Source organism: Corvus brachyrhynchos, unplaced genomic scaffold (genome assembly GCF_000691975.1).
Source record: "Corvus brachyrhynchos isolate BGI_N302 unplaced genomic scaffold, ASM69197v1 scaffold60, whole genome shotgun sequence".
In the NCBI taxonomy this organism is placed as follows: Eukaryota; Metazoa; Chordata; class Aves; order Passeriformes; family Corvidae; genus Corvus; species Corvus brachyrhynchos.
In genome coordinates, this window is record NW_008236767.1 from 4567348 (window position 1) to 4579753 (window position 12406).

Genomic DNA, 12406 nt, shown 5'->3' on the forward strand with positions numbered 1-12406 from the left:
GCCAATGATTTGGAGACAGGATTTAGCACTAAGGATACTCACTGTTCACTCCTACAGGCCTCAGTGTCTGAAAAGTAATAAATAACTCCAGATAACAGTTCATTTTCCTCATGCAGACACAAAAATTACACATTGCAAGTCCCACATTAGGTTTGCTTGCATGCCAATTACTGCATTCTGCAATTTAAAGTTTTATATTTTAGTACTTAGGGAAAAAAAGAAAGGGAGTATTCAAAACCTGAGTATTCAATATGAGGCAGAAATAGCTGGATGCTGGGTTCTACTGCAAATCAGAATAGTTAATGATGTACCCATTTTTCACAGTCTTGGCCACAAGCCTGACTTTTTTGCCTCCTTATACTGGCTGGCAACATTATGGGTCCTAAGGACAGATTTAAATCAATTCTGTGCTTGCTAGCCCTGAGATATTCTTTCCAGAAGAATTCCTGGCTGCCTGGCGCTATCCAGATTGAGTTGAGGATGTCATGAATTTCTCATTTTTTTACTAAGAGAGGAAAAAGCCAACTATTTTGGGAAGCTCCATCTGTGTTAGTGCTACCATGATTAGAGATGGAAGTGCTTGAACTGTCTCATTCCTTGTCCTGTAAAAAGAGTCATCAGCAGAAAGGGCAGCACACAGGTTGAACATACTCCTGTTTCTGTATCAAGAGGTTGACTGAGGCAGATCCTCCTGTTTGAGCTGTCTCTGAGAAATGCTAATGGTCCAAATCTACTCCTCTGGCTCTCTACAATATACTAGTTTTCACAATTAACTGCAACCCTCCCCACTCTACCTTGAAAATTTTTAACTTTTATTTAGACATTAAAACAGGCAGCACAAGAAGAAACACAACTTAAAATTGATCACAGAATTATAGAATGGTTTATATTGGAAGGGACCTTAAAGATCATCTAGTTCCAACCCCCTTGTTATGGGCAGGGACACCTTCCATGTTGCTCAAATGATAGGACGGGGGGGGGGGATAGAAGTATTCCTAGGCTAGGGCAGTCCAGCTGGCAATTTAGGTATATTAGTCCATCAGCAAGCATATTGCTCTGTGTTTACACATGGTGGGAAGAACAGCAGGTTGGAATAATGTATCCCATAGAAACCACAGTTTACCTAAAACCACCGTCGTGCACACAAGGCTGCGTTGGCCTAGCCCCCAGCAGCTGAGAATGCCAGTGTTCCAGTGATTATATGGCAAACTGAAGAACAATAGTCTGTGTCTAGGCTTGGCATAGACCTAGAACTGTTCAAAGAAGTGAAAATTGATGTGGGCCTAGTTACCAAGCAGCCTCAGGCGACAAATACATGAGTCACTTACCAGAGCAATTAAACTTGTGACTGCCAGGCTGAAGCCACAGACAGACAACAGAATTGCAGTCAAGAAGTAATGAAAAGTTTTCAGCCAAGGGCACTCGTCACAAAATAGGTAACAGTATTTCAAAACTTCAGAGTCTTGGAAACGTAAGTAATCAACAGTGCATGCACAAGCAAAGCATGAAACAACAAGTATGGTGCTTGCTATTTGCATGGCACAAAGTTTAATGGTAACATGAAGAGTTTAGAAGAAATTATTTTAGTTTTCTGAGTGAAGTGCTAGAAAGTCCTTGCATTTCAGCTCACATACAGAAATCATTCATTAGCTATAGGGGTTTCCAGCCACTGGGAGCTGACAGAAGGGGGTTTTACCCCTCGTGTGCCGACACAAAGAAGCCCGGAGGTCAACGCTGAAACCCCTCTGGAAGGCGGCACTCAGTGCCCAGCACACGATGAAAACGGGGCAGAGCTCCTCACCCAAAGGGGCTGGATCTCCCTGTTGCTGTCAGGCAGGCACACAGGTGAAGGCAAGAAAGAGAGGGGACTCTCTGTATGTGCTCCACGCAGGTTTACTCCAGTGAAACGACAGGGACGAAGAGGCCAACTGGTGGGAGGGTCCAGGGATCTTATACTGGGTACAGAATAGGCGGGGAAAGGGATCTCAGCCAATGGGATAGAGACAAGCAGGTGACAGGAAGGGAACCAATGGGGACAACACATAGGAGGGACTCAGGGAAGGATCCAATGGGGCGTCGAGGAACAAGGAACTTTCTAGAACTAATACATATTAAAAAAGGAACATGAATATACATAACTTCATACATAAAACAGGAAGGCAAAATACTAACCAATGAGGGGAAAATATGCAAAAGACAAAACAAGGGACTCATGCGTTCTCACCATGATTGAAAGTTACGTGCTAAACGTGGGTTGCTAACACCACAGCTGGTTGCTTGTGTTTTCCTGAGGAGACAGTGGTTGAAATCACCTGTACCCCCGCAATTAACCAGCATCTAAGCAGTAATCTAGGCAGGAAATGGAGACTATCTGTAAGTTCCTCTGTATATATAAAGGCACTATGATTTCCTTCCTTCTTTGTTTTCCTGTTTTATGTTTGTCTAAGATGTAGATGCTGCTTCTTCATTTCACTGTTTAAATGATTTCTTAATAGGATGTCTTTTACAAAGTTGACCTTCTGTCTTTCCCATCCCACAAAAATCAGACTGTATGTGATAACTTCTTTTCATAGGCCTCTTTTCTTCTAGTTTTTTTCCAGTCCTCTCTGCCTATGAATTGGTTTTTTTGGGAGGTTTCTTGTTTGTTTGTTTGGGGGGGTTGGTGTTTTTTTTAAATTTTATTTTACTTTGGGGGGTAGTTCAAAAAAGGAATCTCTGGATTGCTTTTAAGCATCTCTGAGGTTGGTTTTCTCGCTAAAAGCCTACAAGAGTTTTTGTCTTCTTCTCCTACATTGTATTGCCAAAGCATTGCCTTAGAGGTACATAGACTTGTTCTTCATGCTTTGTGATGCTTTGAATAGCATGGGCTTTCTGATAATGTTCCTGATTCTGGGAAGGCTTTTTGTAGCCTGAAAGTGGTGATAAACACATCATGGCTAAGGCAGATGAAAGCTAAGCATCAGCCCCAAGACCAGAGTTGGCTTTGCCCCAGCAGAGATGACTGTCTTTGCCTCTGGAAAGGGAGTAAAACAACTCACGAAGTGCCAGATGTCGGTGGTTCACAGACTAAAAAAAGCTTGGAAGTATTTTATTTGAACACTTAACTAAAGGGAAAGCAATGGGAGAGCAGTGGGGTAGAAAAGGTTTGAAGGAAAACTCAACTCTCTGAGACTGATAACTTTGGCTCGATAAATGTTGTAAAGAAAAAACCCACACCATGTAGTTTCATCATTATATCCAATAATCAGTATTTGCTGCTCTGCCCAGCTCTCTGATTTTTATTTCAACAAGCTTTTCTGCAGTAGGAAGCTTTTATTCGCCTTCAGCCCCAAGCAGTCCCACTGATGTTTTTTTTCACACTTAAATATCTTTATTATGTGTATATTTAAAAGATATTATTAATTATTTGCACTATTTCTTAAACAAATGTCTGCAATAACAAAATTGTTCTCCTGCAAAATTACTTATTGAGATATGAAGTACTGGTGTCTTCCTGCTCCTGTGTCGTGTTTAATGCAGCCAGCCAATGGTTAAGAGCAAAGGCTCACCAACAGCTAGTCTTAGTGTGAAGTTGGACACCACAGCTGCCAAAGGTCTAATTTAGGTGTTTTCTTTGAAGATGATGTAGCTCAGTGGTGGGAACTTGTGGGAAACTTCGCTTACTTAAAAACCAAATGATAAAGCAGCAGCCATGGCTGCAGAACAGACAGGGATGAAAGAGAGAAGCTCGCAGACCCTCCTGGCTGGCTTTCCTGCTGCAGGCAGCATCATCACACTGTGGACCTTGAGATAATGCACCACTTCTTGAGACTGTATGGACATCGATGCAATCTTCCCTATATAAAGTGCAACACACTATTTAGACACTTAGGGATAGTTTCTAGATAGTTTGAAAGAAGGGCTTTCCTCATAGACAGCTGTGTACTTGTCCCACAGGAAACTGAGGTTTAAATGTCATGCTTGGAACAGCAAAAAAACACAGAGAGAGGGTGTAAGCTGGCACCTACTGGACTGCCTGGGGAGTCATCAAGAAAACAGACATTAAATGCAGCAAGTACGGAAACATGGGCCTTACACAGGTGATAAACCTAAGATCAGAACTGTTTCCAAAATACATGGACAAGTTCAATAATAGCAGCCACATTAGTACTTGGCTCAATAACATGTTGTGGTTTAGGAATGGTATTTCCCAGTTTAGTACTCCTACTAAAAAGAAAACCACTCCCCTCCCCACTCTGGCTCAATATTTGCATTTGACACACTTGTCATATATCCTTTTGATATATCAAAATTCTATTTATCCTTTCCAACAAGATTTACATATCTATATATGGATTTTTTTTCCCAATCCAGTCCAAAAATACTTTGTTCCTTATTTGAGAAAATTTTTTATAATTGTATAAGTAAAATGAAATTCAAAATATTGTGAAGGTTACATTGAATGTATTCTTTGATGCCTTGTCTTTGAAAGGGTGTTCTTGAACCTGAGGTTTCTCCCACATGTTTTCTTACTCCTTTTTATGACTTATTAACTTAGAACAATCTTTGTAGTAGTAACACCCATATATAAAAGGATGTCCCATTCTCTATGTTTCATCAGCATTCCAAGGTTAACAGATGGAGATTTTATTACCTCTTACCCTCAGTTTTACAGATTGCTTTTTAAAAGATTAATCCAAAACACACCACACTGGTTTCATTAATACGATGTACTGACTTTGTTGGTCCTTGTGCCTTATTATACACTCAGTTAATATAGACATACTTGGAATAAAAGCCAATATAAAAATCAAGAAGATGTATGTGAAACTCTAGACTGAAGACACCAGCTATGAATAATATCAGACAAATCAAAGTGCATGCTGTGGAAATTTAAACAGCATGTTAAGAAAGAAGATCTGGTATGCTATCAATTATGGAGCTGCACTTCAGCAATTGCTGATCAATCTTTAACAAGTTTATGACCTTTCTGGAGTAGTTTTACCAAATAGCTGCCACATTTCAGCAGCAAAATTCTTCTTAGGAGAATTACAAAGGTTATGTGACAGTTACACACTAATTCAGTCCTATAATCTGAGAGCTTTAATAGCGAGCTAAGAAACCCAGCTGCACATGAGAAACAGTTTAAGAGTGCGAGTTTGCATGCACTGACAAGTCTGGCAGAAGGAAAAAGCAAATTCATTTGACTGTGTTTCCATCAGGTAGGAGGAGTGGTGATGCATCATGATAGACTTGGTATATAAGAAGAAACCTCATAGTGCCCAACAGTGTTCTTTAAATGCCGGAGAGCCTGCCCAGGGAGCCTTGATTGTGTGCTGAAAACAGTAAGAGGATTGGCTGTGATGTCTCACTGCGGCAAAGCTAAAAATTCGAACAAGTTTTTTGGAGCTTGTACAGAGGATCTTAAATATCTTACAGTTTCGTTGGGTTTTTATTAAAGATCTGCCTTGGAGAACAGTAATTCCATAAGTTAGTGACCTTAATAGCAAAGATAAAAAGCAGAATTTCTATTTCATCATTTGTAGGCTGAAGAGCACTCAAGTCTTCCAGAAGTTTTGATCAAGTTTGGACAGCTGCATTTTGTATTGCAGTTACTTCTGTTCTGTTGCTAATTTTTTGTCTTGCAAGTGGATTCCTTTTCCCTGATAATTTAAATGTCCTTCCAATTCTCATGTTAGAATAGCAAAGTCAATGAGGAATTTATGGAACTGATTCCCACTACATCAAGCACAGAGTCTAATATAAGCCCATCAATAAGTTTGTAAGAACCTATTGAAATGAATGGATTTAAAAGAATTGCTAAGTTCATCTGACTTAGGCAGGACATTCTCTTTCACAAATAGATAACAAAGACAAAGACATGTGAGGAATACATTGAAGTTTAGTGAATTTTTTATTACAAAAAACCCCAAACCCCAAAGGCAACAAAAACATGCACATAGGGGTTTTTGTTGGATTTTTATTTTATTATTATTCAGCTACTGCTTTTGCTTCTCTTCAATTACCCTTGTTATGCTTCACTCATATTGTACTGATTAACTACATATACGCACACAGATATATATATACACACACACACTTGGGTTTAGAACAAGCTGTTTAGTTTTCTTTTGTTTTAAAAAACTCACTGCTACCAATCACATTTTAAAAGAGCTCAGAATTTATTTCTAAGGCCTGCATGGTTCAGCTGCTCACCACCTGCGTGCCCTTCCAGCACACTGAGGTCTAACACTTATTCACACTGATGCAGTGCCAGAAGTCAGCTGCTCCCACAGAATGCAGCTGTGGGGAACACAGGCAGAGAGATTAGTTCAGTCTGTGGGACACAAGCTCATCTTACTGGGGTGATATTGAATTGAAACCAGTAAGATGTGATAGACACAGGTTGATTACTTGCTGAGTAATGCAGTGCAAAAGACACCATGCACATATCCTCCCATAACAGCTTCCCAGTGTTCCAGTCCTACCTCACAGGACTCTCTATTTCTCCAAATACTGAGTTTGCAGAAGCCTACCAACCCTGGCTAAATCAAAACAATCTGAAGCTTTGCCACAGGCCTTGTTTACTGATGCGAAACTTTGCTTTGATACTATCACAGACAAAGGGCATATAATAAATTCCAAAAAAACCCAATAGAACATACCACGAAACAAAAAACAAAAAACAAAACAAAACAAAAAAAAACCAAAAAAAAAAACCAAAACAAAACAAAAAAAAAAACCCAACCATGGACCAAATGAAAATAACTGGTCCTCTGATCTCAAACAGATGAGGCAAAAGGAAAGACAGTAAGAACTGTGTTTGTCAGCTCTAGAGAAAAGACACTGCAGTGTTCACACATGGAAAAGCTCATCACAGGGGACAGAAAATGTTCTGTTCTGAGCTTCCATTTGGGGCAGGAAAACAACCAAAGTGTTTACAATCACAACAAAACGTCAGGGTTTGAAGAACAGATTTTATAGAGCAAATTATCTGGAGAGGCTGTGGTTCTGCCATCACTGGATGTTTTTTGAAAGGATTCATGCAAGATTGAAAAGATTGATAGAATTTGTGAAGATTGGTGTAGAGAAGTCTGATCTTGATGTCACCTGGCAAGCTTAGTCCTTTATACCTAATGAATAGCTCTATTAATCCAACATATTTTCTCCCTCAAGGGCAGGAGTCACAGAAGGAGACTCTCATGTGAAAATTTTTGAGCTCCTCCACATCTGTGCATTGTGTTGGCAAATAAGTCAGTGCCAAAGGCAGAAAATGAGTGCATTGCAGAAGCTGCACCCTAGCTCCACTACTGAGCTATTTTCTGTACTGATTGATGAGGCACTCCTGCAAAGAAAATTATGTGGCGCCTTTTTCCCCACTTGAGATGATGGAAGTTCTTCAAAACTGACCCAGTTCACCACTAAAATGGATCTCTCTCACATGCATTTAGCCCACAGGAGAAAAGGATATACTCTAAAATTCAAACATGGATCAAATGAACAGAGAAGGTACGTCATCATTATGATGAAATCTCAGCTCTTAGTGGCAATTCATGAAGTCATTTTCTCGTTTGTTGCTCATCTAGGTCACCAGATAACGATACTTAAATACATTAAAGAGCCAATTATGATTTAAACTGCTCAAAGAAAATGACATATGACTTCTTCTAACTAGGACAGCATAAACTGCTCAAAGTATTCAGAAGGAAACACAGTCAGAGATATTTTGTACACACATATGATGATGATTACAAATCACTGTCTTCTCATATACTGTGAACATGCCAAATGACCATCTGGTACAACTTTGTCAGCAGGCACAGTTCCACCAGAGGTAATGGGGTCATAGTTAATTGGCCAAGAGCTGGATTTGGCCTACAGTTTTTAATGACTCCTAGAGAAGCTGCTGTGGCTATCAGTCTAAACTTCCCAATCCTGACAGTCTCAACTTGTAGAAGTCATCAGGTTATTCCTAACATTTCTCATTTCTCTTTGCTTTCAGCTGAAAGGAAGATGGTCTGTGCACCTGCTGAGACATTGAGATACATGCTGTGGCTTGGACATATTCACAGAAAAATAGAATTTCTAGGTTTATAGTAGTCAGCTATAAACTTATAAAGCCCTTTGACTGCCTTTCTGGGAAACTGATGTTATAAAAGGGGAAAATAATTACTTTGAGGGCTGTATATAAAACCTGATGTCTTTTGATGCCTTCAAACATTACATCAGTATCAGCAATGACAGTAGAGGCAAATTGTTTATAGGTGTGCTGTACAGACAGCTACAATTCCCTGAGTAATGACAGCAGTCCACATAAGCATCGGAGGTTTATTAGGCCCAAAATCTATTTCTTTGGCTACCAAGAGAGAGGAAAAATGCAGATTCCTCCTAGTCAGTTTTCTATTAGAATTGCATTTTTGACCTGACACAGTCAAAAAACCCAGACATTAACTCCACAGAGTAAAGTTATTGCTAAAGTTAGGGGATCTTTTTCTGGGAAGAAGAAGATTCCCAGTTCAGGCAATGATAAACTGAAAGGTGGGTACAAACACTACTGTGAAAAAATTTTTGCACACATTAAGGTTAGGTCACCTCCAGCACTTGCATGTTACCAAGAAAGTGCCTACAGAGGACCAGTATGGAAGAATTCCCCAAGAAACTTCTCAGTAGTCAGCATGGTAGGGCACCTCTGTCATACTACTGCTGCAGTATGGGGAATAAGCACGTTGAGTTTCCAAAGCTATATTCACTTTCAGACAACTGTGCCTAAGACTTTAGGTCACAAAACCTGACTCAAATGCTAGCTTCTAATAAACTCCATAGCAAAAGTGACATTTTCATTACTTGGATTGTGAAACTATAGGCAAAAAAGGGAAGCAAAACTCCATGAGGAGCCTGCAGCACAGTATTTATGTCATTCTCATGGGAGCACACAAGAGTGTGAACACCTTTTATTCTCAAGTATTTCTGTAAAGGAAATAAAGAATCACAGAGCAGAGAGTGTGCTCTGTATGGTGAAGTATCATTTGCTATACAATGTAGCTAGTAATCTGAAATAAAATAAGACAGCTACAAAAAATCATAGTTACAATGAATCGAAGGTACTTTTCTTGTCCTTTTTCATGTATTTACTTAATAATTTATTTGCTTGGGTTTTAAGATTGGTGATATCCTGCTGATCTAGGTAATTATGCACCAGAATATGGGACAATCAGACCCAGGCTGTGTTTATCTCTCTCCATGGTATTAGCTTACAGATAATAAACAGTTATGCCAGTTTGCCAAAAGATGCATATATTACATTATTAGTAATTTTTTAGTAATTATTGACAATGAATGTGGTCAGTATTGCTTGTAGCATTAAAAAAAAAAAAAAAGAAAAAAAAAGAAGTTGTTTGCACTTCTGATTTTAGGGATGCAAAAATTTTGTCAAATGTATTGCAAGCCCATAGAATTCTGTCATTGAAAAGGCAACAAAAATGAAACTAAAGTTAGATAGATTTTATACCATGTACTTTTCAGAAAAAAAAACCCCAAACATGATAATCAGGAAAGCTGAATTATCCTCTTGAAAAAGATTGGCTTCCCAGGGTTATATTCCAGTTTATTGCTAGCACAGCATGAAGGAGTCAAAGTGTCAGGCAGATGCATAGGGTCTATTGTTCATCCATCCTGCCTCTGAATCCCGTGAAAAATACCTTTTCCTGGCAAGATGCCAGAATCATAGATCAGTTTCGGTCAGAAGGGAACTTTAAAGGCCATCTAGTCCAACCCCCCCTCAATAAGCAGGGGCATCTTCCTCTCGTTCATGTTGCTAGAGCCTGATGTACAGCATCACGCTGCCCACGCCCCGCGCCGGGACGGTCCCGGGGCCAGGCAGGCGCTGAGCACTGAGGTCTCAGAGACAGCGAGACCAGCAGATGCCACCTGCAGCTGGGATTTTTCTCCCCATTGCTGCACTGCCAGACCTCGGGAAGAGATGTGACTTCCGGTAAACAAACGCATAAGTCTCTTTCCAGCGCCCCAGCTTCCGACTTTTAAACCATCCTCTCTGCTGTTCGCGTTACCTGTCTCTTGCTGCCCAGATCGAGACGGACACGGCTGTAACTCTCAGGATCGAGCAAAGAGGGGCACCGGCACATCCGTCCTGCACGGACCCAGCACCGCATCCCGCCGCTCAGGGAGCCGCACCGCCGCAGCCAGGCTGAAACAGGTCAGTGCATCCTTGCTCCATTTTCAAAGTGCTCTGTGCAGTCGGGAACGGGGTGGGTTTTGCTTTTTGGGGAGCATACCGAGGACACCGGCTCCCCCAGAGGGCAGGACTCCTGCCGTGGGCGCCCCGAGGTCGGCGTGGAAGGCGACCGGGTCGGACCTCTGGGCTCCCAGGCGAGCGCTGTCACCCTGCGATGGTCGGTCACTTCGGAGGAACCCGAGGCTGAGCACTGACCCTGCACAGCCCTCACCTGTGTGGGAGGAGGGAAGGGGCAGCCTCTGGGTCACTTGGTTACTGGATAAGCCCTTGGTAATCTTCCTTTGCTCCCAACAGGGTGGTGGTGGGCAGTTTATGTGAGATTTTGGCTTTTGGATGTGCCAGAGGAGACAGCCTTGCAAAGAGCAGAGGTCTCACCTATTTTTCCCCACTTCCAGGTCATCCTCACCACCACTGATCCTAGCCATCCTCTCCTGTAGCCATGGAGAGTTCCTCCCTCCCTGAAATCAATTCCTCATGTGCAGACTGCACTGGGAGAGGACATAGGGGTCTGAATATGTCCACTCCTCCACTTAGCCCCAGGTACTACATCATGGTGCCTGTCATCTACTCAGTCATCTGTGCTGTGGGACTGACAGGCAACACTGCTGTCATCTATGTAATCCTCAAAGCACCAAAGATGAAAACGGTAACCAACATCTTCATCCTCAACCTGGCCATTGCTGATGAGCTCTTTACCTTGGTGCTGCCCATCAACATTGCTGACTACCTGCTCCTGCAGTGGCCCTTCGGAGAGTTCATGTGCAAGCTCATCATCTCCATAGACCAATACAACACCTTCTCCAGCATCTACTTCCTCACTGTCATGAGCATTGACCGCTACCTCGTTGTGGTGGCCACCACCAAGTCCAGGAAGATGTCCTACCGCACCTACCGAGCAGCCAAAATTGTGAGCCTCTGCGTCTGGTCCTTTGTCACTGTCATCATCCTGCCCTTTACTGTCTTTGCTAAGATACACAAGGAGCAGGGGCGCTCCCAGTGCGTCTTCGTGTTCCCCCACCCCGAGAGTGTCTGGTGGAAAGGCAGTCGGATCTACACCCTTATTCTAGGCTTTGTCATCCCAGTGTCCACCATCTGCACCCTCTACACCACTATGCTCTGCAGACTGAGACATCTGCAGCTCCACTGCAATGCAAAAGCCCTGGACAAAGCCAAAAAGAAGGTGACAGTGATGGTGGTTGTTATCCTGGCTGTGTGCCTGTTCTGCTGGACGCCCTTTCACCTTAGTGCGGTGGTGGCCCTCATCATGGACATCCCACAAACTCCACTCGTCATTGAGATTTCCTACTTCATCACCAGCCTAAGCTATGCCAACAGCTGCTTTAACCCTTTCCTGTATGCCTTTCTGGATGACAGTTTCCGGAGGAACTTTCGCAAACTGATAGATTGCAGATCCGCCTCATAAAGCCAGCCCAACCCTCTGCCCTGTCCTGTGTCCCTCCTAGAGTCACCTGCTTCTCCTGGGTGACTCCAGTCTAGAGAGTGCTTTCTCTCCAGTCTCCTTGTGATGGCCCACAGGGCTTCAGGTTGTCTCACTACCCAAGACACGAATTGGGGCCTGGTGCGTCTTTCTCAATTGTCCTGCACTCATTTCCTTAGCACTGCTTTCCTTGCCCTGTGTTTTTGGTTGGTTGGTTACTTAGTTAGTTAGTTAGTTAGTTAATTAGTTAGTTAGTTGTTGGGTTTTTTACATTCCTTCTCTCTAATGTGCTTTCTGACCTAGGTTTGGAGCTGCCACAGGTCTCTTTTCCCTTTTTCAAGGCATTGTTTTGTGAACTCAAGACACGTGACTGTCTCAATCACTGGTGATTTGTAAAGCTCAATAAAAGTGTGTTACCAACTGTCCTGCTTAATGATTCCTCAGTCTCTTTCCGTACCTGCAGGACCTGCTTACCCAAAGTCTTGCAAACTTAGCAATATTGAAAAGGCACAACTCCAAAGGATAAGGAATAAACCAAGGTATTGAGCTCATTACGTTTTACAGGGGACTAAGATAAGGTAGTCAAAATCCATGATAACATGTAACAGAGCTATCAGTCTGGATTTAAGGAAAAAAGAGCAAGTCCTCCCTAATGAATAAAATACACAGGTGTGGGTTTGGAGCCACTTGCTGCAGAAAATAGCTTAACAGTGCACTTGGTCATAGTTTGCAAAAAA

The 12406-nt window shown here is 42.0% G+C and overlaps 1 protein-coding gene and 1 long non-coding RNA gene across 6 annotated transcripts in view; one reads left to right on the forward strand and one right to left on the reverse strand.

Moving 5' to 3' along the window:
- Positions 1 to 10130, reverse strand: part of LOC108444986 — a 28349-nt gene extending 18219 nt beyond the window's left edge. For 2 of the 3 annotated variants that reach the window (XR_001859713.1, XR_001859711.1), the window contains exon 1: positions 10047 to 10125. This is a non-coding gene — a long non-coding RNA (uncharacterized LOC108444986). Of the gene's footprint in view, positions 1 to 10046 lie in introns of all 3 variants that reach the window. The other variant, XR_001859712.1, reaches the window with a different exon arrangement.
- On the forward strand, positions 2246 to 12102 carry NPBWR1 (neuropeptides B/W receptor 1). Of its 3 annotated transcripts, none has more exons than XM_017727453.1 (3): positions 2246 to 2373; positions 10065 to 10192; positions 10627 to 12102. In XM_017727453.1, exon 3 carries the CDS (start codon positions 10671 to 10673, stop codon positions 11652 to 11654), a length of 984 nt encoding a protein of 327 aa, XP_017582942.1. In that variant the 5' UTR covers positions 2246 to 2373; positions 10065 to 10192; positions 10627 to 10670; the 3' UTR covers positions 11655 to 12102. The 3 variants fall into 3 exon arrangements, with proteins under 3 accessions (XP_017582942.1, XP_017582941.1, XP_008643143.1); XM_017727452.1 differs by lacking the exon at positions 2246 to 2373 and adding an exon at positions 9737 to 9970; XM_008644921.2 differs by lacking the exon at positions 2246 to 2373 and having other exon boundaries at positions 9737 to 10192.
- Positions 12103 to 12406: the final 304 nt, after the last annotated feature.